Raw genomic sequence first — 22,626 nt, forward strand, 5'->3', positions numbered from 1 at the left:
CACACTCACACACCTAAAAAAAACCTGGTGTTCTACCAGAATCCAGTGCTGTGTTGGTACAGATGTTGCTGGTACATCTGGTAAACAGGTACATCTTAGCACTACTATACGGCTGGTTTGCGGTGTTGCAGCTGCTAACATCAGGCCACTTCACTGCACACTTCAAAAGCTCACCAGATAAAGGAGCAGCTTGGTTGTCACATAAGACTAGTTGGTTACTTTCCTCCTAATGAAACTCCTTATTACCATACTGAGCAACTATACTACCGGCAGCTAGTAAGCAGCTACCTTTTAATTGTGCTAACAAAATGAGAATAGCATAGTATGAAAAATGGCTTGCAGTTCAACACAGGCAGTATAACTGATAGCACGAGGGAACCCACTGGCCTCAGTTACTCCTGCATCGGTCTGATCCAGGTTTATATCCAGAGCAACCTGCCAGGGCGGAGCACAGTTCAGAACAGGAGTGACAGTGCTCCAGTCTTCACTGGGACTGCCATCACGGCTACAGGCCGTCAGTGCCAGGGTAGATTTGGGGTGGAACAACAAAATCAGGATTCATTTACGGGATTAGATTTTGTCCATTTGAGGACATATTCTTGGTCCTCCCAAGTTTAAGGGCTGAGGTCTGGGCCCTGGCCCCCCCTTTCTCTATGGGGGTTGAGGAGGTTTACAATGATCCTGAGAGTTCAAATGACATGAAGGGTTGGAGTTAGGGATGGTTTTGGGCTCAAGGTTCAAGTTAGGGTTAGAAAAAACTGGATTTAGAATGTGTTAGAATTCTGAGTATCCACAAAGACAGCCATTCAAACTTGTGTTAGTGTGTGCATATGAGAGTGAATGAAGGAATGTGTATGGGTGGTGGATGTGTGGTGTGTGTGTGGTGAGTGGTTGTGGTGGTTGTGGTGTGTGTATGGTGTGCGGTGGGTGGGTGATCATCAGTGTATCCCACACTTCAGAGACATCAGAGGGAGATGTGAGGTATTGATTTCCTGATTGACTAACAGCTGCTCTGTACTGCAATAGGAACGGAGGTAACACCATGTCCACACACATGAATACAAACACAGCAAACACAGCACAAACACAGCACAAACACACTCACACACACTCCAGCTTCTTCTGTGTCTCCATGGAGTGAAAGCTATGTGTAAGCCACCCCAGGGAAACATCATCCAATCTCACGTCCTCTGATAACGTACTCAGACCTCTACAACATGATCCAGGGCCAGAGCCATCACCAGGGCCAGGACTTGGGTCAGGACTAGGGCCATCACCAGGGCCAGGGCCAGGACTAGGGCCAGGACTAGGGCCAGGACTAGGGCCAGGACTAGGGCCATCACCAGGGCCAGGGCCAGGACTAGGGTCAGGACTAGGGCCATCACCAGGGCCAGGACTAGGGCCAGGACTAGGGTCAGGACTAGGGCCAGGACTAGGGCCAGGACTAGGGCCAGGACTAGGGCCAGGACTAGGGCCAGGACTAGGGCCAGGACTAGGGCCAGGACTAGGGCCAGGACCAAAACAGGAAAAATGGCAGAAATAAAGAGAAGTTAGGAGAAATAAAGGAGGGCGAGAGTAGTGAGAGAGGAAGGGTGTGCATGAGAGTGAAATAAACCAGATGGTTCAGTAATAGTTCAAGATTCTCCCTACTCAGCCATCATAACTTGTGACCTTCTGCAAGGACACGTGTGTGTGTGAGTGTGAGTGTGCGTGCGTCAGTGTGTAGGTGCTCTCCACTTCGCTGTAACCCTGTGAGTGTGTGTGAGTGCGTGTGAGTGCGTGTGAGTGCGTGTGAGTGCGTAGGTGCTCTCCACTTTGCTGTAACCATGTGAGTGTGTGTGAGTGTGTGTGTGTGCGTGCGTCAGTGTGTAGGTGCTCGCCGCTCTGCTGTAACCCTGTGAGCGTGTGTGAGTGTGTGTGTGTGTGTGTGCGTGCGTCAGTGTGTAGGTGCTCGCCGCTCTGCTGTAACCCTGTGAGCGTGTGTGAGTGTGTGTGAGTGTGTGTGTGTGCGTGCGTCAGTGTGTAGGTGCTCGCCGCTCTGCTGTAACCCTGTGAGCGTGTGTGAGTGTGTGTGCATGAGTCAGTGTGTAGGTGCTCTCCGCTCTGCTGTAACCCTGTGAGCGTGTGTGAGTGTGTGTGAGCTCTGCAAGGGCTGAGCAGTATGGAACAGTTCAGTCTCCAATCGGACAGGAGATTACACACACACACACGTACGCTCGCTGTCCAACAGGGTAACAGCGGTGGGGGATTTCTCCTCCTGGCAGCTCCCGCTTGCTGCTGCAGCAGATGAAGGGGAGCACTGCAGCCTGGCTTCATTCATAATGACACAGCAAGACAGGGGGGGGGGGGGTGGAGAGAGGGATAAGATGAAGAGGGAGGGAGAGAGTGAGAGAGAAGGGGGGAGGGAGATGAAGTGGGAAAATCAGGGATAGAACTAAATGTTCCTTTGTCTCTGGAGGGAGAGAAAGAGTCTGAGAAATAGTCCAGACACACACACACACACGCAGACACACACACGCAGACACACAGACACACAGTGAAGATGAGGTGCACCTGAGTACAGTGGTGTGGGCGTGAGGAGGGGAACGAGACGGAGAGACAGGGAGAGACAGACAGACATGGAGAGGACAAAGTGAGTGTGTGTATGTAAGTAAGTGTGTCTGTGTGTGTGTGCGTCTGTGTGTGTCTGTGTGAGTGTGTGCGTGTGCGTCTGTGTGAGTGGGTTGGCAGGAGGTTCCTACATGAGCTGATCTGTTTTTAACTGAGAGAGACAGCATCATTACAAGGAACATTCTCATATCCCCATACCTGGAGCAAGAGAGGAGAGGAGAGAGGAGGGCGAGGTGGGTAAACAAGTCAGGCAGTTCAATATCATCCTGAGCTATGTTGGGGGGAATAAACAGTACTGCTGCATGCAGCTCCAGGCAGTGCCTCTACCACTCATATGTGTGGGTGTAGGTGTGTGTGTGTGTGTGCAATGTGCATGTGGATGGGTGGGTGGGTGTTTTTGTGTGGGTGATGGTGAGAGACAGAGAAAAGCAGTGAACATCAAGAGATTTTTACATGAACAGAGAGCAAGGGATGAATAAAGATAGGAAGGAGAGAATAAAGAAATGTAACATTCATTCAACTCAGGAAAGGATTTCCTCTTGAGCTGAACACTGCGTCGCCCAGGCAACCCTAGCACCTGGACAAGTCTTGGAGGCAGAAAAAAGGTCAAATGCACGCTCCTCTCTCGGTCTCTCTCCTTCTCTCTCCCAGTCTCTCTCCTCTCTCCTCCTTTCTCTCTCCTTTTGTCTGGACATTTTCATTGAATGGGTTTTGTTAGAATAAGAGTCAGTAGGAGAAAAATGGCTGTTGTGGTGTAACTGTTAGTTAGCTGGCAGTTATGGCCCAATAAAGATATATTTTAAGTATGTGTGTGGTCTGTGTACCTCCTCTCTACCCTTCTCTCCTTCCCCTCCCTGTCTCTCTCTCCTCCCCGTCTCTCTCCTCCCCGTCTCTCTCCTCCCCGTCTCTCTCTCCTCCCCGTCTCTCTCCTCCCCGTCTCTCTCTCCTCCCCGTCTCTCTCTCCTCCCCGTCTCTCCTTCCCCTCCCCGTCTCTCTCTCCTCCCCGTCTCTCTCTCCTCCCCGTCTCTCTCTCCTCCCCGTCTCTCCTTCCCCTCCCCGTCTCTCTCTCCTCCCCGTCTCTCCTTCCCCTCCCCGTCTCTCTCTCCTCCCCGTCTCTCTCTCCTCCCCGTCTCTCTCTCCTCCCCGTCTCTCCTTCCCCTCCCCGTCTCTCTCTCCTCCCCGTCTCTCTCTCCTCCCCGTCTCTCCTTCCCCTCCCCGTCTCTCTCCTCCCCGTCTCTCTCTCCTCCCCGTCTCTCTCTCCTCCCCGTCTCTCTCTCCTCCCCGTCTCTCCTTCCCCTCCCCGTCTCTCTCTCCTCCCCGTCTCTCCTTCCCCTCCCCGTCTCTCTCTCCTCCCCGTCTCTCTTCCCCGTCTCTCTCATCCCCGTCTCTCTCTCCTCCTCGTCATCTCTTTCCTTTACATAGTGGCACACTGACATACAGTCCAGTCCAGCCCTCCCCCCCCCCTCCCCTCCCCAGGGGGGTGTCAGCACGATGACAGGAACAGCGCAGCATGTACAACCCTTAGACAACCTCCCTGGGGCCCACAACAATGAAAGAGAGATAGAAAGAGGTGGAGAAATGGAGGGAGAAAGAGAATGTTCCTCTTTTCTATCAAAACAAAACCTTCCATCCCTCCCTCTCTCTCTACATCCCTCCCCTATCTCTCTCTACATCCTTCCCTCTCTCTATCCATCCCTCCCCTATCTCTCTCTACATCCTTCCCTCTCTCTATCCATCCCTCCCCTATCTCTCTCTACATCCTTCCCTTTCTCTATCCATCCCTCCCCTATCTCTCTCCGGCTCTTCCTCCCTCCCCCCTGTGCAGAGCAGGGACTCCCCTGGGTTCTCTGTGGAAAATGACAGAGTCCCTCTCAGCTCTGTCCTGGAAATCACATGTTGGCTGGTTGTTAGGGCTGGCTGGATGGTTGATAGGGCTGGCTGTCTGGTTGTTAGGGCTGGCTGTCTCGTTATCGGGGCTGGCTGTCTGGTTGTTAGGGCTGGCTGTGTGGTTGTTAGGGCTGGCTGTCTGGTTATCGGGGCTGGATGTCTGGTTGTTAAGGCTGGCTGTCTGAGGAATCCCGGGCCCCCTGACAAAATATATCCATCGTTATGTGTGTGTGTTTTAGTTGAATGGTAACTCAGGATCTAATTAATTACGGAGATATCAGCCCATTGTCGGTTACTGTGGTTTTCACTGCGGGCAATGTCAGATAACTAGCTGAGTTTCATGAAGCGTGAGAAGTGCTAGCTTTTAAACAATTAACAATTCATGTTAAGAGCAATTTCCCAGCATTGACTGTCATTTCTCTGTCCTTGGTTTTTCTTTTTTCGTGCAGCAGGTTACTGTTGCAACATTTTCCTGCCAGCCGTTGCTAAGGCAATCCAACTGTCCAACAGTCTCACTGCACAATGGAATTGGAAACATGCAGGAGCGGGGAGGAGGGGGAACCAAGAGATTTCTAACTATCTATTGTCTAAACTCTTTCTCTCCCCTGTCCGAGGCGAGATATCTGACCTCATTTTCTCTCATTGCCCCACCTCCTGTCCCCTTGATCCATTCCCCTCCCGTCTCTTTCAAACCATCTCTCCCTCCATCTTAACTTTTCTTCTCCATGTCCTTAACTCTTTTCTTACTTCCGGCACTTTACCCTCTGCCTCGGCTAGAGTTAGTTCTCTACTCAAAAAACCCTCCCTTAACCCAGCCGTCCTCCAGAACTACAGACCGGTATCACTGCTACCTCTCTTTTCTAAAACAATTGAACGCGCTGTATCTAACCAACTGTCGAACTTTCTCTCTCAGAACAACCTGCTTGACCCCAACCAATCGGGCTTCAAGACTGGCCACTCCACAGAAACTGCCCTCCTTTCAGTCACCACTGCCCTCCAGTCTGCCAGAGCGGCTTCGAGGTCATTCGTCATCATTCTGCTGGACCTTTCTGCAACATGTGATACGGTTAACCATCAAATCCTGCTTGCCAGACTCTCTGAGATGGGCATCACTGGCACTGCACTTCACTGGATCTCATCCTACCTGTCGGAAAGATCCTACCAGGTCTCCTGAGGAGGCAAACTGTCAGACCCTCGCCAGCTCTCCACTAGTGTCCCACAGGGCTCTGTCCTTGGACCCCTCCTCTTCTCTCTGTACACCACCTCACTTGGACCAATCATCACCTCCCATGGCTTCTCCTACCACTGCTACGCTGACGACACGCAGCTGTACCTGTCGTTCCCCCCGACTGATCCGGGGATCTCAGCTAGGATTGAGGCCTGCCTCACACACACCTCCGCCTGGATGACCAAGCACCACCTCCAGCTGAACCTAGCCAAAACAGAAATCCTCCCACGATCTGTCAATCACCCTGGGATCTGCGACGGTGACCCCTTCATCCTCTGCCAGGAACCTCGGGATGACCATGGATGATGAGCTGTCCTTCACAGCCCACATTGCTGCGGTCTCCCGGTCGTGTAGATTCACCCTCTACAACATCCGGAAGATCAGGAGATAACTGCCTGAGCATTCCACACAGCTGCTAGTCCAGGCACTGGTCCTCTCCAAGTTGGACTACTGCAACTCGCTGCTCGCTGGTCTCCCAGCATGCGCAACCCGCCCTCTCCAGAGGATTCAGAATGCGGCGGCCCGTCTGGTCTTCAATCTACCCAGACGCTCCCATGTTACCCTGCTCCTCATCTCCCTCCACTGGCTTCCCATCACGGCCCGTATCAGATTCAAAACTCTGGTACTGACCTTCTGAGCGGCGAATGGGACTGCACCCGACTACATCAAGTCTCTCCACCAGCCTTACACCCCCACCCGCCACCTACGGTCTTCCTCTGACAACCGTCTGGTGGTCCCACCGCTCAAGAGCGCCCGGTCCCAGCACAAGCTGTTCTCATGTCTGGCCCCCCAATTGTGGAATCAGCTCCCCACCTCCATCAGGGACACTGACTGTCTCCCCACCTTCAAGAAAAGGCTCAAGATGCACTTGTTCCAGGAGTACAACGGCACTTAGGAATGTTTGGCTGGATGTTAGTTTTCCCCCTGGATCCCAATGACTCTTATTGAGACTTTTGAGGTTCTTGCTGTTTAATTGTAACTTGTCTAGCTACATGCTCTTATTGTTCTTCCCTTTGGGACTTATTTGGTTTCACAATGTATGCTACATGTTTGGCTACCCACAATGTTTGGGGCTGTTATGATCAGTGACTTATGCACTTTGGTAAAACTCTCTTGGAAGTCGCTTTGGATAAAAGCGTCTGCTGAATGCATAAATGTAACTATATAAACAAGAAAAAGTTTTCCTCAAGTGTATTATTTTGGTTTGAAATATTGACTTGATTGACAAATAATAACTACAGACATATGAAAATCCACACAGTAATGGGTCCCCTCCAAGCCAAGGTGAATCATATCCACCTTCCACCACGTAGCAACGGCCTTCCCTGTGTGGTCACACTGAGGAACATAGACTACTAGGGAGACATACACACACACACCATTGTCCCAGGGAACACTGTGCCACCAGGTACAACACTGTTGAATGAACAATATATGAACTTGCTTACATACACACCAATGTAAACACACACACAGTCACAAAATGCTCCCAAGCTGAGGGTCCAGTTACAACTTGCTCCCGCGCGTTTGACACAATCCTGTATCACCTATCAGATGAATTGCTAGTATTTTACTGTCTAAGAAGGCTTTTTAGAACTGGAATTGTCTCTCCGTCTATCCCACACACCCCAACCTTTTCGTCCGCACAAGGTCCTGCCTGGATCCATCTTACCTTCTACATTCATCCACACAGAAAACAGACATTCAGAGGCTCTCACTTGCTCACTAACTCGCTAACTCACACACATCGGTTCCGGTCTCCATGGCAATGAGCGTGTTAGCGGGCAAAGCCACTTTTCAGGTCTGGATTCTCATCAAGCTATTAATAAAAGGGATACGGAGACAGAGAGAGAGAGAGACAGAGAGATGGAAGGCAAACAGAAAAGTAGAAATAACGAGTTTCATTTGTTGGAGGGATTACGGAAGGATGTGTCACATCCTGTCTGTGTTGTGTAATCCTGTGCGGCACCCTGAGTAAACACAAGACTGCTGGAGGTCAAGATGGATGACCCCCCCCCCCCCCCTCCTCCCCGGCCGGGCCAACGCCAGGCCTGGTTGGGGGACTTCATCAGCCAGGGATTACAGACCCAGGGTCATTAACATCAATCTATTATCTCTGCTGCCAGCCTCGCAGAGGTGCCTTTCATTTGCACTGTAATGAGGATGAGGATGATGATGATGAAGGTCCTACGTCCTCTGCAGAGGGACAGGATCCCGTTCTCCTGTATGACAGCTGAAGCAAGGGGTGTCTGGACCCCACACCTGCCTGTCTGCCTGCCAGCCTGTGTGTCTGCCTGTCTGCCTGTCTGCCTGTCTGTCCCCTCTCCTCCTGCAGTAGTCTGCAGTAGGGCTGCAATAATGAATCAATAACATTCGATTATTAAAAGACTTGGCAACTAATTTCATGATCAACTCGTGTCGCGCGACTATTACGCCACTCACTAAGTCGCGGACATGTTTGAGTATAAAAATAAAATAAGTTGAGTTGAACGCGGAGCAGAGCGGAGGTAGAGGAAAGACCATCGGAGAGACCCGTAACGTTGTTCTGAAACATGGTGGAGGCAGATAAATCACAAGCCTACGACCTAACTCATCAAAGGTGTGGGAGCATTTCACACTAAACTAAAGTGTACAATTTCTGGGGAAATATACCTACAGCTGGCAGCTGTGCTCCGTTTCTGGGGAAATTGTGGAGTATGCTTGCATCGGTTGCAAATAGGTATGTTTCTACGGAGCACAGCTGCCAACTGTAGGTATATGCAGGTAGCAACGCTAGTGCAAAATATGTATTTAGTTGGTCGGCTCCATGATGGCGGGTAAGTAGGGCTCGTGAGACAGCTCACCAAAGGAACGAAGGGGAACTCACTTGTTTAGCAGATTAAGACATGTTTGTAGGTACCTAGCGAAAAGTAGCCTTAACCTTCCAAGTCTTTTAGCTATGGTACTGATATCAGCCTAAACCGTGCAACGGAACGAAATCCCTATACAAGCAACGCAATCAGGACCAAGACAGACATTTTGACACTGACGTTGTGGTTCCCAACCATAGTCCTCAGGGACCCCCTGTCCTGCATGTTTTAGATGTTTCCCTGCTCCAACAAACCAAATGAATGGGTCGTTATCCAGCTTTGCAGAAGCCTCCAGAAGCCTGCTATGACCACCATCTAAAACATGCAGGACAGGGGGTCCCTGAGGACCAGGGTTGGGAACCACTAAAGTATTGAGGGATCCTTAGGGGAGGGAAAAATAATCAATAACATTTATCTCATATGTATGAGAGAAAACAATGGTTGTGCTCGCCGAAGGCTTGAGCCCAATTTGTATCCGATTCATCCCAAAAATAATCGCCAGATTAATCGATTATTAAAATAATGTTAGTTGCAGCAGCCCTAGTCTCGGGTGACAGGGTGTGTAGCACAGAGTAGCTCAGAGAGGTGCTTCACTAGACTGCTGAGACAGCAGGAGAACCCTCCACGCCCTCTCACCAAGAGCATGCACACACACACTCTCTCGCTTTCCACACACACACACACACACACTCTCTTTCCACACACACACACTCTTTCTCTCCACACACACACTCTCCACACACTCTCTTTCCACACACACACACACACACACTCTCTCTTTCCACACACACACACACACACACTCTCTCTCTCTCTCCCCCCACACACACACACAACACACTCTGCAGGGTCTGGGGTGTCGTGCTCCTGGCCTCCACTGCTCGTCCTCTCTCTGTCATCCTGACTTCCTAACACTATACCTTGTCATTCATCATTACCAGCTAATCACAGTAATACTGTTAGCCCTTCTAATCCTTCATTATCTGACATACTTTCTACATGCACTACTTGTTTGTCACTTTGGATACCAGTGTCCAAATAGAATATAAAGAAATGGCAGGTGTGCCACTCTGCTGTCCACAAATCTACGGTACGCTACTACCAAAGGAGATGTCTCCTGTTACACCAGATGGATAACACTTCACCATCCTCTTCCTCCTACTTCTCTATGCGAGTCTGTCCTCTCTCCTTCTCCTCTCTTCTCTCTCCCTACAACCCACCTCTTTCCCCTTCCACTCTCCCCCTTCCTCCCCATCCCCTCTGCTCATCCCTCCCTCCTTCCCTCCCTCCACCTGCCCCCTCTCCATCCTTTCCGGGAATGCCACATGCTCAACTGGTCGTCTCACCCCCCCCCCTCACCCTGGCCTGCTGGTCTCCTGAGGGGCATGCAGCTACCATCTACAGCAGGAGCCCTGCTACTGGCCATGTGCTACAGTTTAGCATGTAACAATACTCGTGTGACAATGTTACTTATCGAACACAAGTGTGACATGGCTAGAGGGCAGCTGAAGGTGTGTTGATGGGAAGGGGGAATCATGTTGGAGGGAGCGGGGTGGGGAAGGGGTATGGAGGGAGGCGGCACAGAGGGGGAGGGTAGAGAGAGGGAGGGTAGAGTAGAGGAGAGGGAGGGGAGAGACAGAGAAGGAGGGTAGAGGAGAGGAGAGGAGAGGGAGGGGAGAGACAGAGAGGAGGGTAGAGGAGAGGAGAGACAGAGAGAAGGAGGGTAGAGGAGAGGAGAGGGAGGGGAGAGTAGAGGGAGGGTAGAGAGTAAGCAGTGTTTCCCACACATAGACTAATTTGTGGCGGTGCGCCACAGAATCAACACCGGCCGCCACATATTGCGTTTCGTGAAACATTTTTTTTAATCGCTATTTAGGTTAAAACACGCAGCGTATTCGTTCAGCTGCACTTTCTTTCCCCTGCCCTCCCTCCGTCTCTCTGTCACTCATGCGTCTTTCTCACATATGCACAGTCACAACGTCAGCACACGTTAGCAACAATGCATACATACGCCGTTCTAGTAAGACCGACAGCTATATCAGCGAGCTTTCAGCATTAGTGCCGTAGCTAAAAGTTGAGGAAAGTTGAGGCAACTTTTTGCTAGGTAGGCCTACCTACTCGAAGGTTCCCCTTCGTTCTTTTGGTGAGAAGTCTCAGGAGCTAGCTACTTACCCGGCGTCCTGGAGCCGACCAGTTAAATAGTTGTTTAGCACTAGCGTGGCTACATGCATAATGCAGAAATGATATATTAGTTGTTGTTAATTTCGTGAAGGTGTGAATCATTTAGGGTTAATATTTAATGTAACAAATTATTAACAAATTAACTGTGTAACGAATTATTAACGAAGGAATTATTACGACTCCCCCACCCCCCCCCCCCCCCCCCCCCCCCCCCCCCCCCGGTCTGACAACCCCCTCCCCGCCACAACTAGATTTCTAATCTGTGGGAAACGCTGAGTAAGTGTAGAGAAGAGGGAGGGTAGAGGAGAGGAGGGAAGGTGAGAGTGAGGTAGAGAGGGTTTGTAAAGAGAGGGAGGGTAGAGAGGGAGTTTAGAGAGGGAGGGTAGAGAAAGGGAGAGTAGAAACAGGGTGGGTAGGTAACACTATAAGCTGAAGGTCATGGCCAGCCCAGCTACTCAGGACAGTGGAGCTGAGGGATGTGTTCTGAATGGGGCTCATGAACATGAAAGCAGAACAGACAGGAGGGAAGATTCCAGATAACAGACCTGCTGCATGAAGGTGGTCCTCACATCCCTCCAGCAGCCAGGATTGACTGACAGCCAAACACACATTAAGGCTCTTCCAGGTTAAGTGACTGTATGCGTGTCCTTGTTGGAGAGCATGTGGATCCCCCCCCAACCCTAACCCCCCCCCCCCCACACACACACACACACACACACACACACACACACACACACACACACACACACTCACTCATCCCAATGGTTCTATTACCCCCCATCCCACTCTCCTCTCCAAGCCACCATCTACCTCCATTGATCCAGCATAGTCAATTGAAAACAATATATGAAATCTGACAGATTCATTTCGGTCCTAGTTCATCTTCTTAAGCGACCCTGAAAATCCATAAGTGGTTTATCCAATCATGCAATGTTCAGCAAAAAGCAAACACACTGAGAGAGAAAGGGCTGAGTGAGTGAGAGATCATCCAGCCAGGCATAATGAGTTGAAACTGTAAACTGAAATCCTTTTCTCACTGGGCTATAATGATTGGTCAGGATTGTATGTAAGGGGTCATAGGTCAGGTGGGGTTCAGAACGCCCTCAGCATCTGCATCTCCAGTAACTACTATGCGCTACTAACTAACCCTCCATGTCTAACCCTAACTAACCCTCCACGTCTAACCCTAACCAACCCTCCACGACTAACCCTAATTAACCGTAACTAAGCCTCCACATCTAACCTAATCTATAGTCTAACCTAACCACCTATAACCTAAGCTCAGCTCGGACTGACGGAGGTCTCAATTAAGACAGGTCTGTGCTAGAACACTAGGAGGTGTCAGCAAGGAAAGATCTGCCCCAAATGAAGTCAGTTCATCAGTCAGTCGGTCAATAAGCCACTCAGTCAATCAGGAAGTCCCTCTGCCCCTCAAACAAATTCAACTCATTTCTCTCTCTCAGGTGAGATACAAAAGGTGTTACAGACAGGTGAGACAGTGACAGGAAGTTGACAAAGAGGAGGCAGAATGCAGTTCTGCTCAACTTAACTCCTGTACAACAGGTTCTAACAGCACCCGTATCTAACAGGAATGCCTTCTCACTCCCTCACAGCAGAATCCCATAATACGATGAGAGAGAGACAGAGAGAGAGACAGAGACAGAGACAGAGAGAGAGACAGAGACAGAACAAAGGCTTGGTTTTACGAGAAAGTCAAGGCCTTGAGATAGAGAGTATCTCACAGGTCAGGGTTTATGGGACAGGATAGTGTCATTAGCTAACACCGCCCAGTCTAAGCTATGAGGACAGAGTGTCCTGTAAACTAATCGATGATCTCCTGAACTGATACTATGACGACCCTGGCTCTACCTGAATATTTACCACAGAGAGCAAGATGCTGCCATGGCAACCTCTCTGATCCTGGCCAATAGAACCACAGCCTGATAACCTACACAAATATATTAACTCACTTATTTAGATTAGGACACCTGTATGTTAAACAGCTATTCATCAGCAACAGCAGCCCAGGCGTTGTGCTAAACAAATCTGGGGCGACACGTAACCAAAGCGATGGTTTCAGTTGGGTAGTGACACGCAATTCTTCCCACAGAAGGTGTAACAGTTTGACGTTTGGTATTAGTGATGCATTATGCGTACTAGTGCATGTGACACCCTGCCCGTGATACAGTCGGTGACTAAGATAGTGAGTTGATTCTTTGGTAACTTCATTAGTGTTTATGCACGTTTGCAGAGTTTTTACGTGTGCTGCGTAATTTTTCTAAGGAGAATGCATACTGATAATGCATACTGATGCATACTGTCAGGATATGAGGAGTTTTAAGAAAGGTTCACGTGCTAAGCTAATGTGCCTGGCCACATGCTAGGCTCATGTGCCTGGCCACATGCTAGGCTCATGTGCCTGGCCACATGCTAGGCTAATGTGCCTGGCCACATGCTAGGCTCATGTGCCTGGCCACATGCTAGGCTCATGTGCCTGGCCACATGCTAGGCTAATCTGCTAATGATCTGTGTCATTTAAAAAGTGGTTGGTAGGACTGGGAAGGCTGTTGCATGACCGGTATTGGTAAATCAATCAATTCTATTGTTATCACTAATCAGGGAGGATGCTAAGAGCTGGCTGTTGCAGGCTGTGAGGGGCCAATCGGGGGCAATGGGGACCAGGGGGGCCACAATGCTGTTGTGCATAATCAGTTTTATTTCCCAAGGGCGATTGGGTCCCTATTGTCCTCTGAAACTGATATAATAAACCGACATTCAATCCAGATTGACTCTAAGAACCCATCAATCACACTGATGCTGCAACATCGATCACTGTCACCGCGGCAACTACAGTGGAGGGGTCTAAGGCTGCCAATCACCGGGCCTTAAAACCAGCATCAACGATTACACACACACACACACCCACACACACAAAGAACACTGACAAAACACTCGGTCTTATCCAACACTGTCTTTCTCTATGACATACACACTCGAAACACTTCCTTCCTGACACTATTCATCACAGCAGGTGACAGGAGGGGTCTCTGGGGACTATAAAGATGTCTCTTGGAGATCCTGTGTGTGTGTGTGTGTGTACACTGACAGCAGATCTGAGGCCAGGAGAGCTTTCGCTCCCAGGAGAGCTGCAGGTTAGCCTGTGTAAATCTTAAGACAGACAGTGGGTTAGTCTAATCCTGGATGCTTAGAACACCCAGGCATTCCCTGACAGCTATCAGCCCATCCATCCATTCGTCCATCCCTTAATCCATCCATCAATCCATCAGTCCATCAATCCATCCATCTCTTGCTCCATCCGTCCATCCACCTAACCTCTACCCAAAGATGACAAGGCAGAAATGTCCCAAGGCTCTCAGCAGCTTCAGGGTCTCAGCTCTCCTGCTGGGATCATCCAGCTCCCTGGACACCAGAGTGGTGGGAGGGGGGACTCGGGTTAAGTGGATGCTGATTGGATTAGCAGGCCACATGGGGTCATGCCCCCTAGACCCTGCCCACCACTAACTGGCCCGCGAACATGTTAATGAGCTTAGAGAGAGGAGGAGAACAGAGGAGAGGAAGAGGAGAGGGGGAGATGAAGAGAGGAGAGGAGGAGGAGATGAAGAGAGGAGAGGAAGAGGAGAGGGGATGAAGGGAAGAGGAGGGGGAGATGAGAAGAGAGGAGGGAAGAAGAGAAAAGGAGGATGTGCCAGAGGGAGATGAAGGCCATCGAAACAGAGACAAGACATCAATCAGTGGAGCGTTTCCCAGAATGCACCACACCTTCTCCCCCGACACTGGCGGCGTCCAACGCTCTAGTGTGACATCAACACAGGAGCAGAGCAGATGGCGAGGAGGAGGAGGAAGACGAGGAGGAGGAGCAGCTGACTCACATGGCCCAGGCTAGCTGAGACTCTCTCCTAGTTGGTCTCTCCTGTGGGAACAGGCAGCCTGCTCTCAGGGACCACAGACGCAGCACTGACCTCCCTAACAGACAGCCGCAGCACTGACCTCCCTAACAGACAGCCGCAGCACTGACCTCCCTAACAGACAGACAGCCGCAGCACTGACCCCAGGTCAGCTGGGTCAACACACACTGACCTCCCTAACAGACAGTCGCAGCACTGACCTCCCTAACAGACAGACGCAGCACTGACCTCCCTAACAGACAGCCGCAGCACTGACCTCCCTGACAGACAGCCGCTGCACTGACCTCCCTAACAGACAGCCGCAGCACTGACCCCAGGTCAGCTGGGTCTACACACACTGACCTCCCTAACAGACAGCCGCAGCACTGACCTCCCTAACAGACAGCCGCAGCACTGACCCCAGGTCAGCTGGGTCTACACACACACACTGACCTCCCTAACAGACAGCCGCAGCACTGACCCCAGGTCAGCTGGGTCTACACACACACACTGACCAGGGCAAGCGACTCTCCCCACCTGGAGGATGTAGCCAGACCAGGCCAGACTAGAGTATACCAACATAGATCTAAGGCTGCTCAATTCTGGCAAAAATAATCAAGATAATTTTGGTCCATATTGAGATCACAATAATGTAATGCAATTACTTATTTGACTTTGGAAACATCATCCATTCATTGATCTTTGAAGAAAAAAGACCTTAAAATACTTAAACTTAAAAAAAAAATGTATCTAATAGGTAATCAGATCTCATCAACATGCTTGTCTCCAAAGTCTCGTCCGATTGGAATCCTGATAAAGGATAGAGGGCTTGCTGCAGTTTGCCAAGATTGAGGTAGAAAAGGAGGATAGCACATTGTTATACATTGTACTTTGAAAGCTACCCCAGTAGTCTAGTGTGTTACGACTGTACCCCCGTTGACGAGCATGCAGCAGAGTGCTAAGCAGAGTGCTAAAGCAGTCACATCACCCCATACCAAGAAGCCGGAGGAGTAGTGTGATTTATAACGCAAGACTAAAACGAGAGCATCATCGCTAAACTGAATGCGGCATAATAATCGTTTCATCTCGATTATCGTGCTTCCCTAATTGTAGGTAACCAAAATTGCAATTGAAAAACATTTGATGATCCACCTGGCCCTAGCAAGATGAGACCAAACTATGCCAGGCTAAGATAACATAGGATAAGACTAGCCCCGGACCAGCTAGACCAGGACAAACCATAACAGGCTAGGATAGACCAGATCTAACCAGATCAGGCCAGATCTAAGCCGACTAGACCAGGCTAATCAAGACAAGACCAGAAAATACCAGGATATATCAGACCAGGGGCCGTACTCACAAAACATCTTGAGGCTAAAAGTAGCTCTTAATTCCTAATTTAGGAGAAACTCTTTAAAATAATGGGCATCAGTCCTCATTTTGGGACTCCTCATTTTTGTATTTCACAAAGCGTTTTAGTGCTAAAACCAGCTCTTAAATGATCTGTGAAAAGTTAGGCGTGGTCAAGAGGACTCCCAAATCACTAAAACCATGAACATAAACATTTTTTAAACATGTTGTGATATTGAGCTTACGAAAATGTATCGTCGGGTATCAGAATTGTCATCAGGGTTGCAGTCACTTATTGAAACAACCCAGTAACACCGGAGATCAAAGGTTGACAACTCTACTCTACTTCACCGCAGGGAAAATGCAGCTCTGCAGCGCAAATGAACTAGGTATATTATCTCAGCCATCCATCAGTGGAACACATCACATTGCATTAAACAATATGCCCTCTGCAGACCCCACATCGACAATTCATATAGCGGCCTTCAGTACCGGTCCTAGCACATTTGGCCCCCTAGGCAAGATTTATCAACCCCCCCCCCACCCCCCGGGAGCGCAAATCAGGGTGCCGCCGCCCCCCCCCCCCCCCCCACCCCCCCCCCAACCACAACACGGACATATGACGTGGCGCAGTTGGCGCCCTTTGCCGGTAGTGCGGGAGGGTTAATTAATGGATGCACTTGAGAAAATGCCGCCCCCCTCTCCGTGCCGCCCCCCCTCTCCGTGCCGCCCCCCCTCTCCGTGCCGCCCCCCCTCTCCGTGCCGCCCCCCCTCTCCGTGCCGCCCCCCTCTCCGTGCCGCCCCCCCTCTCCGTGCCGCCCCCCTCTCCGTGCCGCCCCCCTCTCCGTGCCGCCCCCCCTCTCCGTGCCGCCCCCCCTCTCCGTGCCGCCCCCCCTCTCCGTGCCGCCCCCCCTCTCCGTGCCGCCCCCCTCTTCGTGCCGCCCCCCTCTCCATGCTGCCCCCCTCTCCATGCTGCCCCCCTCTCCATGCTGCCCCCCTCTCCATGCTGCCCCCCTCTCCATGCTGCCCTAGGCAGCTGCCTATGTCGCCTGTAGGAAGGACCGGCCCTGGCAGCCTTCATGCATATCGACATTTGTTTACAAGATGCACGTGTAAGAGACTGACAATTAGCTAAACATATACCTGTTTAATTAGTGACACAACCTACAATTGAACATCTTTATTTGAATAAGGCTACATTTCTATTTTAAAACTTTACATATTGTAAAATTAAAACTTGTTCTGCAATATTTCTATGATGAAATCATTGACAAAGACCCATCCCCTATTAGTCAATCACTGTGGGCATAGTTAGTAACTTTGTTGACATTGGCAACCAGGTCTACCCCACCCTTTGTCTTGGCTTAAGATTTCTCCCCATTCCTTAAAAGTTGGTCTCAGCAGCTTTGAGAATATGTTTTAGGATGAAACTTTGTTAAGAACTTTTACTGCTATTTAAGAGAACTCTTTAGTGGTAAGATAAAATGTTTTGGAAAAACGGCCCCAGACCTAACCACAGCAGTACAGACCAGACCGGAACAGGCTGGACCTAACCAGCCCAAACCAGGATATAGACCAGGACCAGAACAGGCTGGACCTAACCAGCACCGAGCAGGATATAGACCAGAACCAGACCAGAACAGGCTAGACCTAATCAGCCCAGAGCAGGATATAGACCAGAACCAGACCAGAACAGGCTGGACCTAACCAGCCCAGAGCAAAATATAGACCAGACCAGAACAGGCTGGACCTAACCAGCCCAGAGCAGAATATAGACTAGGACCAGACCAGAACAGGCTGGACCTAACCAGCCCAGAGCAGGATATAGACCATGACCAGACCAGAACAGGCTGGACCTAACCAGCCCAGAGCAAAATATAGACCAGACCAGAACAGGCTGGACCTAACCAGCCCAGAGCAGAATATAGACTAGGACCAGACCAGAACAGGCTGGACCTAACCAGCCTAGAGCAAAATATAGACTAGGACCAGACCAGAACAGGCTGGACCTAACCAGCCCAGAGCAGGATATAGACCATGACCAGACCAGAACAGGCTGGACCTAACCAGCCCAGAGCAGGATATAGACCAGGGGAGCTGTCCTTTTGCTTCTCACACTGAGACAGGCCCAGCAGTCTTCAGCGTGGTAGTGATGGAGGACAGACAGGTCCAGCAGTCTTCAGCGTGGTAGTGATGGAGGACAGACAGGCCCAGCAGTCTTCAGCGTGGTAGTGATGGAGGACAGACAGGTCCAGGAGTCTTCAGCGTGGTAGTGATGGAGGACAGACAGGTCCAGCAGTCTTCAGCGTGGTAGTGATGGAGGACAGACAGGTCCAGGAGTCTTCAGCGTGGTAGTGATGGAGGACAGACAGGCCCAACAGTCTTCAGCGTGGTAGTGATGGAGGACAGACAGGTCCAGGAGTCTTCAGCGTGGTAGTGATGGAGGACAGACAGGTCCAGGAGTCTTCAGCGTGGTAGTGATGGAGGACAGACAGGTCCAGGAGTCTTCAGCGTGGTAGTGATGGAGGACAGACAGGTCCAGGAGTCTTCAGCGTGGTAGTGATGGAGGACAGACAGGTCCAGCAGTCTTCAGCGTGGTAGTGATGGAGGACAGACAGGTAGGCTTCAATTGGACCACTGATCGACTGGAGGATTGATTGATTGATTGACAGGTCAATATGACAAAAACACACTGCTGACACTTATATAGTCTCAGAACATGACTTGTGTCTGAGCTAAACTACAGAACGTCATCGCCGTACTAAACAGGTCTGCATGCGTGTGTGTGCACTTGTGTATGCATGTATGTATTTACATGTGTGAGTGGGTGTGTTTATGTAAGTGTTTGTGTGTGCGTTCATGTGTGTGTGGTGTGTGTGCATGCGGTGTGTGTGTGTGCATTTGCATGTAAGTATTTGTGTGCCAGCGTGTGCATGTTACGTGTATGCGTGTGTGTGTGTGCATGTATGTAAGTATTTGTGTGGGGGTGTGTGTACCGTGTGTGGATGCGTACTCAGGTAACATATGCTGCCATCTTAGTCCTGTCTTCTCTGACAGGTGTAGCTACAGGATCTGCCACTGTGTCACACCTGAGTAGCCTGGCTGACAGCTACACCCAGTTACACACACCTGGAGGGGGGGCGGTCTGCAGCTACACCTGGGGGAAGGGGAGGGGGGGGGGGGCAGTCTAACAGCTGGGGAGCGTAAAGAGGCAGTTTAGCAGCAGCACAACTCTTACTGGCCTGCCGTGTCCCCTCAGCCAGTCAGATAGAGTTGAACTGCATGTTTAGGAGGTTAGGAGGACAAGCTGAGTATGGTCTCCCACTGGGGGTGAATATGGTCTAATCTAGCAGCTCACAGCAGGGACAGGGCTAGAAGCTGGAGGGATAGGAGGCTGAGGGTGGACTGGGGTGAGGGGGAGTATACGAGCTCTGGGGGCTAGGATGGAGGGGGTAAGCCTGGAGGGTGAGGGCTGGGGTGGAGATGGAGGTTAGGGGCTGGGGGTGGAGGCTGGGAGTTGAGGTTTAAGGCTGGGAGTGGAGGCGGGGGGTGGAGGCTGGGAGTGGAGGCTGGGGGTGGAGGCTGGGAGTTGAGGGTTAAGGCTGGGAGTGGAGGCGGGGGGTGGAGGCTGGGAGTAGAGAGTTGAGGCTGGGAGTGGAGGCTGGGAATAGAGGCTTGGGGTGGAGGCTAGTAGTAGAGGCTGGGGGTGGAGGGGATCAACTGAGAGTTCTGGAGGGTAGGGTCTGACAGCTAGAGGCTATCCCGGGGTTGACAGTCGCCTTAGAAACACGGAGATACAGAAATGATGTAACGAGAGACACCAGAGGAGTTTGTGTGTGTGTGTGTGTGTGTGTGTGTGTGTGTGTGTGTGTGTGTGTGTGTGTGTGTGCCAATCCTCCCATGATGGATGTGGCAAAAGAAAAATCAACCAAGCCATACTAACAACTAAGATGACATGACTTCCTCAGTCCCTGCATGTTACTGTTTCTACCTCATCCCACTCCCTCATCCCTCTCTCTCTGCCTCACCCCCTCTCTTATCCCTCTCTACCTCATCCCCTCCCCTCACCCCTCTCTCTACCTCATTCCTCTCTCTGCCTCATCCCCTCCCTCATCCATCTCTCTACCTCAACCCCCTCCCTCATCCCCCCATTCCTCAGCCCTCTCTCTCTTTGCACGATGGTAGGGCTATCTCTTGACTATGGAGGAAGGGCTATCTCCTGGACTATGGAGGAAGGGCTATCTCCTGGACTATGGAGGAAGGGCTATCTCCTGGACTATGGAGGAAAGGCTATCTCCTGACTATGGAGGAAAGGCTATCTCCTGACTATGGAGGAAAGGCTATCTCCTGGACTATGAGGGAAGGGCTATCTCCTGGACTATGGAGAAAGGGCTATCTCCTGGACTATGGAGGAAGGGCTATCTCCTGACTATGGAGGAAGGGCTATCTCCTGGACTATGGAGGAAGGGCTATCTCCTGGACTATGGAGGAAGGGCTATCTCCTGGACTATGGAGGAAGGGTTATCTTCTGGACTATGGAGGAAGGGCTATCTCCTGGACTATGGAGGAAAGGCTATCTCCTGGACTATGGAGGAAAGGCTATCTTCTGGACTATGAGGGAAGGCTATCTCCTGACTATGGAGGAAGGGCTATCTTCTGGACTATGGAGGAAAGGCCATCTCCTGACTATGGAGGAAGGGCTATCTCCTGGACTATGGGGGAAGAGCTATTTTTCTGTGTTTGCATGTTCTCCCCATGTTCACATGGGTTTGCCCCACAAAGAGCCAAGAGCAGATATCTGTGTCCCCTGCCCCTGCCCTGTCACGTCACACGATCAATCAATCTTGAAAAAATGTTTATCCCTCTCTCTCCTTCATCCCTCTTTCTACCTCATCCCTTCTCTTTCTAGTCCTTCCATCCTCCATTGTCCTTGTTTCTCCCTCTGTCATCCCTCCATCCACTACTGAGACAGCTCCTATCCGATGCCATTAAGAGCTGACGGTCGAATTGTGGCTCCATTGAGAAGTATTAACCAGACATCTAAAACACAATGCCCTGTGTGCAGTGTGTGGGCAGCATGTGTGAGGGTGCTGTGTATATGGCGCCCCGGCCGGTCAAAGTGTGAGGCTTAGCTCCAGGCTTCTGTTTCCCTGAGCCAGCAGGAAAAGCAGGATCTCCCTCCAGAACGGGGAAACACCCACAGACACAGGAGTGTGTGGGGGGGGGGGTGGGGGGGGAATGTACAGTGTGACATAATCAAGCGAGGAGTTCCATGATTGTAGTGTGTATGTGTGCGCGCGCGCGCGCATGTGTGTCTGTAGTTCCCCTCACGCTTATATGGACGCGCACGGACTCGGTTCACACCACATGCCGTGGAGTTTCTGCCGCACTGTCACACGGACCCACTGCAGAGAGATCTTCCGCTTTCTCTCTCTTTCACACACGCACACAATGTACACGTACGCACAGTACAGCAGCGTCTACTGTAGGTCCGAGCAATCCCTCACATCGACTGACAAGCAAACCAAAAGCTATAATCTTAATAAAACGGACGATATTCAAAGAAGTCACAATAACTATAATGATATAGCTAGCGTCCGTCGCGGTTTACCAACAGCTACAGCTGTTGATAAACGTTTAAGTTTATTCATACATACATACATTCAAGGTGGTCCGAGCACATACATTATCAACGCTTTGTGGTAACCGACTAAACATCTTGGTAGCAAAGAGTAAGAGCAGAGTAAAAGACGTTGACAGGTATTGTGATCAGACACACACCCGCCGATTGACGGGGAACAAGCTTCTCTTGGCGGTCGTGGCTACAGCAGTCTTGAAAACTGCATTGCTACTGCTGTCAAAAAAGACAAGGTGCGCGCCTGCGGCCGGTCACCGACTGTACGCGAAAATTTTTGTTAACACAATAGCTTATCAGCTTATCATCTGGCTTCGGGTCATGTCGCAGCAAGCTTCCATCAATATCTTAGAAGGGGGTCGAATGGAACTATTAACGATGCTAGTTAGCCTTTACTTCCTTAGCCCGCCTGCACAGGATATCAAACAGCACAGCCCCACCAACGTTTTTTCCGCTGTCCTGACTTGCCTTGTCCCGAACCACATTCACGAATCCTGGTCTGGAGACTTACCGTTCGTATGTGCTGATGATGTCGCTGTGAGGAGACAAGAAGTGCGGGGAGGCTGCTGGCCCCCGCGCCGCTGCTCCGGGACAGTAGGAGTACGGATCTGCACACTTTCGCAGCCATCGCTCTAGTAAAACCTCGCTGTGAAGGCGAATGCTGCGGGCTGACCGAAAGCGAGCAAGCTGGGGAGGGAGGGACGGAGGTGGTGGGCGGGTTGGGCAAACAACCTCATACACGCGCTAAACGCGGACAGGAATGTGGGTGCGCACGTTTAGTAACCCGGGGGTGACCAGCCGATTGGTAAATTTGCGGGGTTGCTATATTTTATCAGACCCCCTTGTGGCTTAATGACACGCAACCCTCTCTGATTATTAACCCAGCTGTATGTTATCAAAAGTCTACAACAAAATTTACAAATTACCAAGTTGCGGATCCCCAAAGAAAGTAGGCTAAAAGACGTCCGCATAATGGCCTGA

The 22,626-nt window shown here is 50.8% G+C and overlaps 1 protein-coding gene across 1 annotated transcript in view; it reads right to left on the reverse strand.

Moving 5' to 3' along the window:
- Positions 1–22,626, reverse strand: part of mcu (mitochondrial calcium uniporter) — a 45,674-nt gene extending 23,048 nt beyond the window's left edge. The window contains exon 1 of the mRNA XM_047028712.1: positions 22,157–22,626. Coding sequence (XP_046884668.1) covers positions 22,157–22,273 — 117 coding nt within the window. The 5' untranslated portion in view covers positions 22,274–22,626. The remainder of the gene's footprint in view (positions 1–22,156) is intronic.

This window comes from Hypomesus transpacificus, chromosome 11 (genome assembly GCF_021917145.1).
Source record: "Hypomesus transpacificus isolate Combined female chromosome 11, fHypTra1, whole genome shotgun sequence".
In the NCBI taxonomy this organism is placed as follows: domain Eukaryota; kingdom Metazoa; phylum Chordata; class Actinopteri; order Osmeriformes; family Osmeridae; genus Hypomesus; species Hypomesus transpacificus.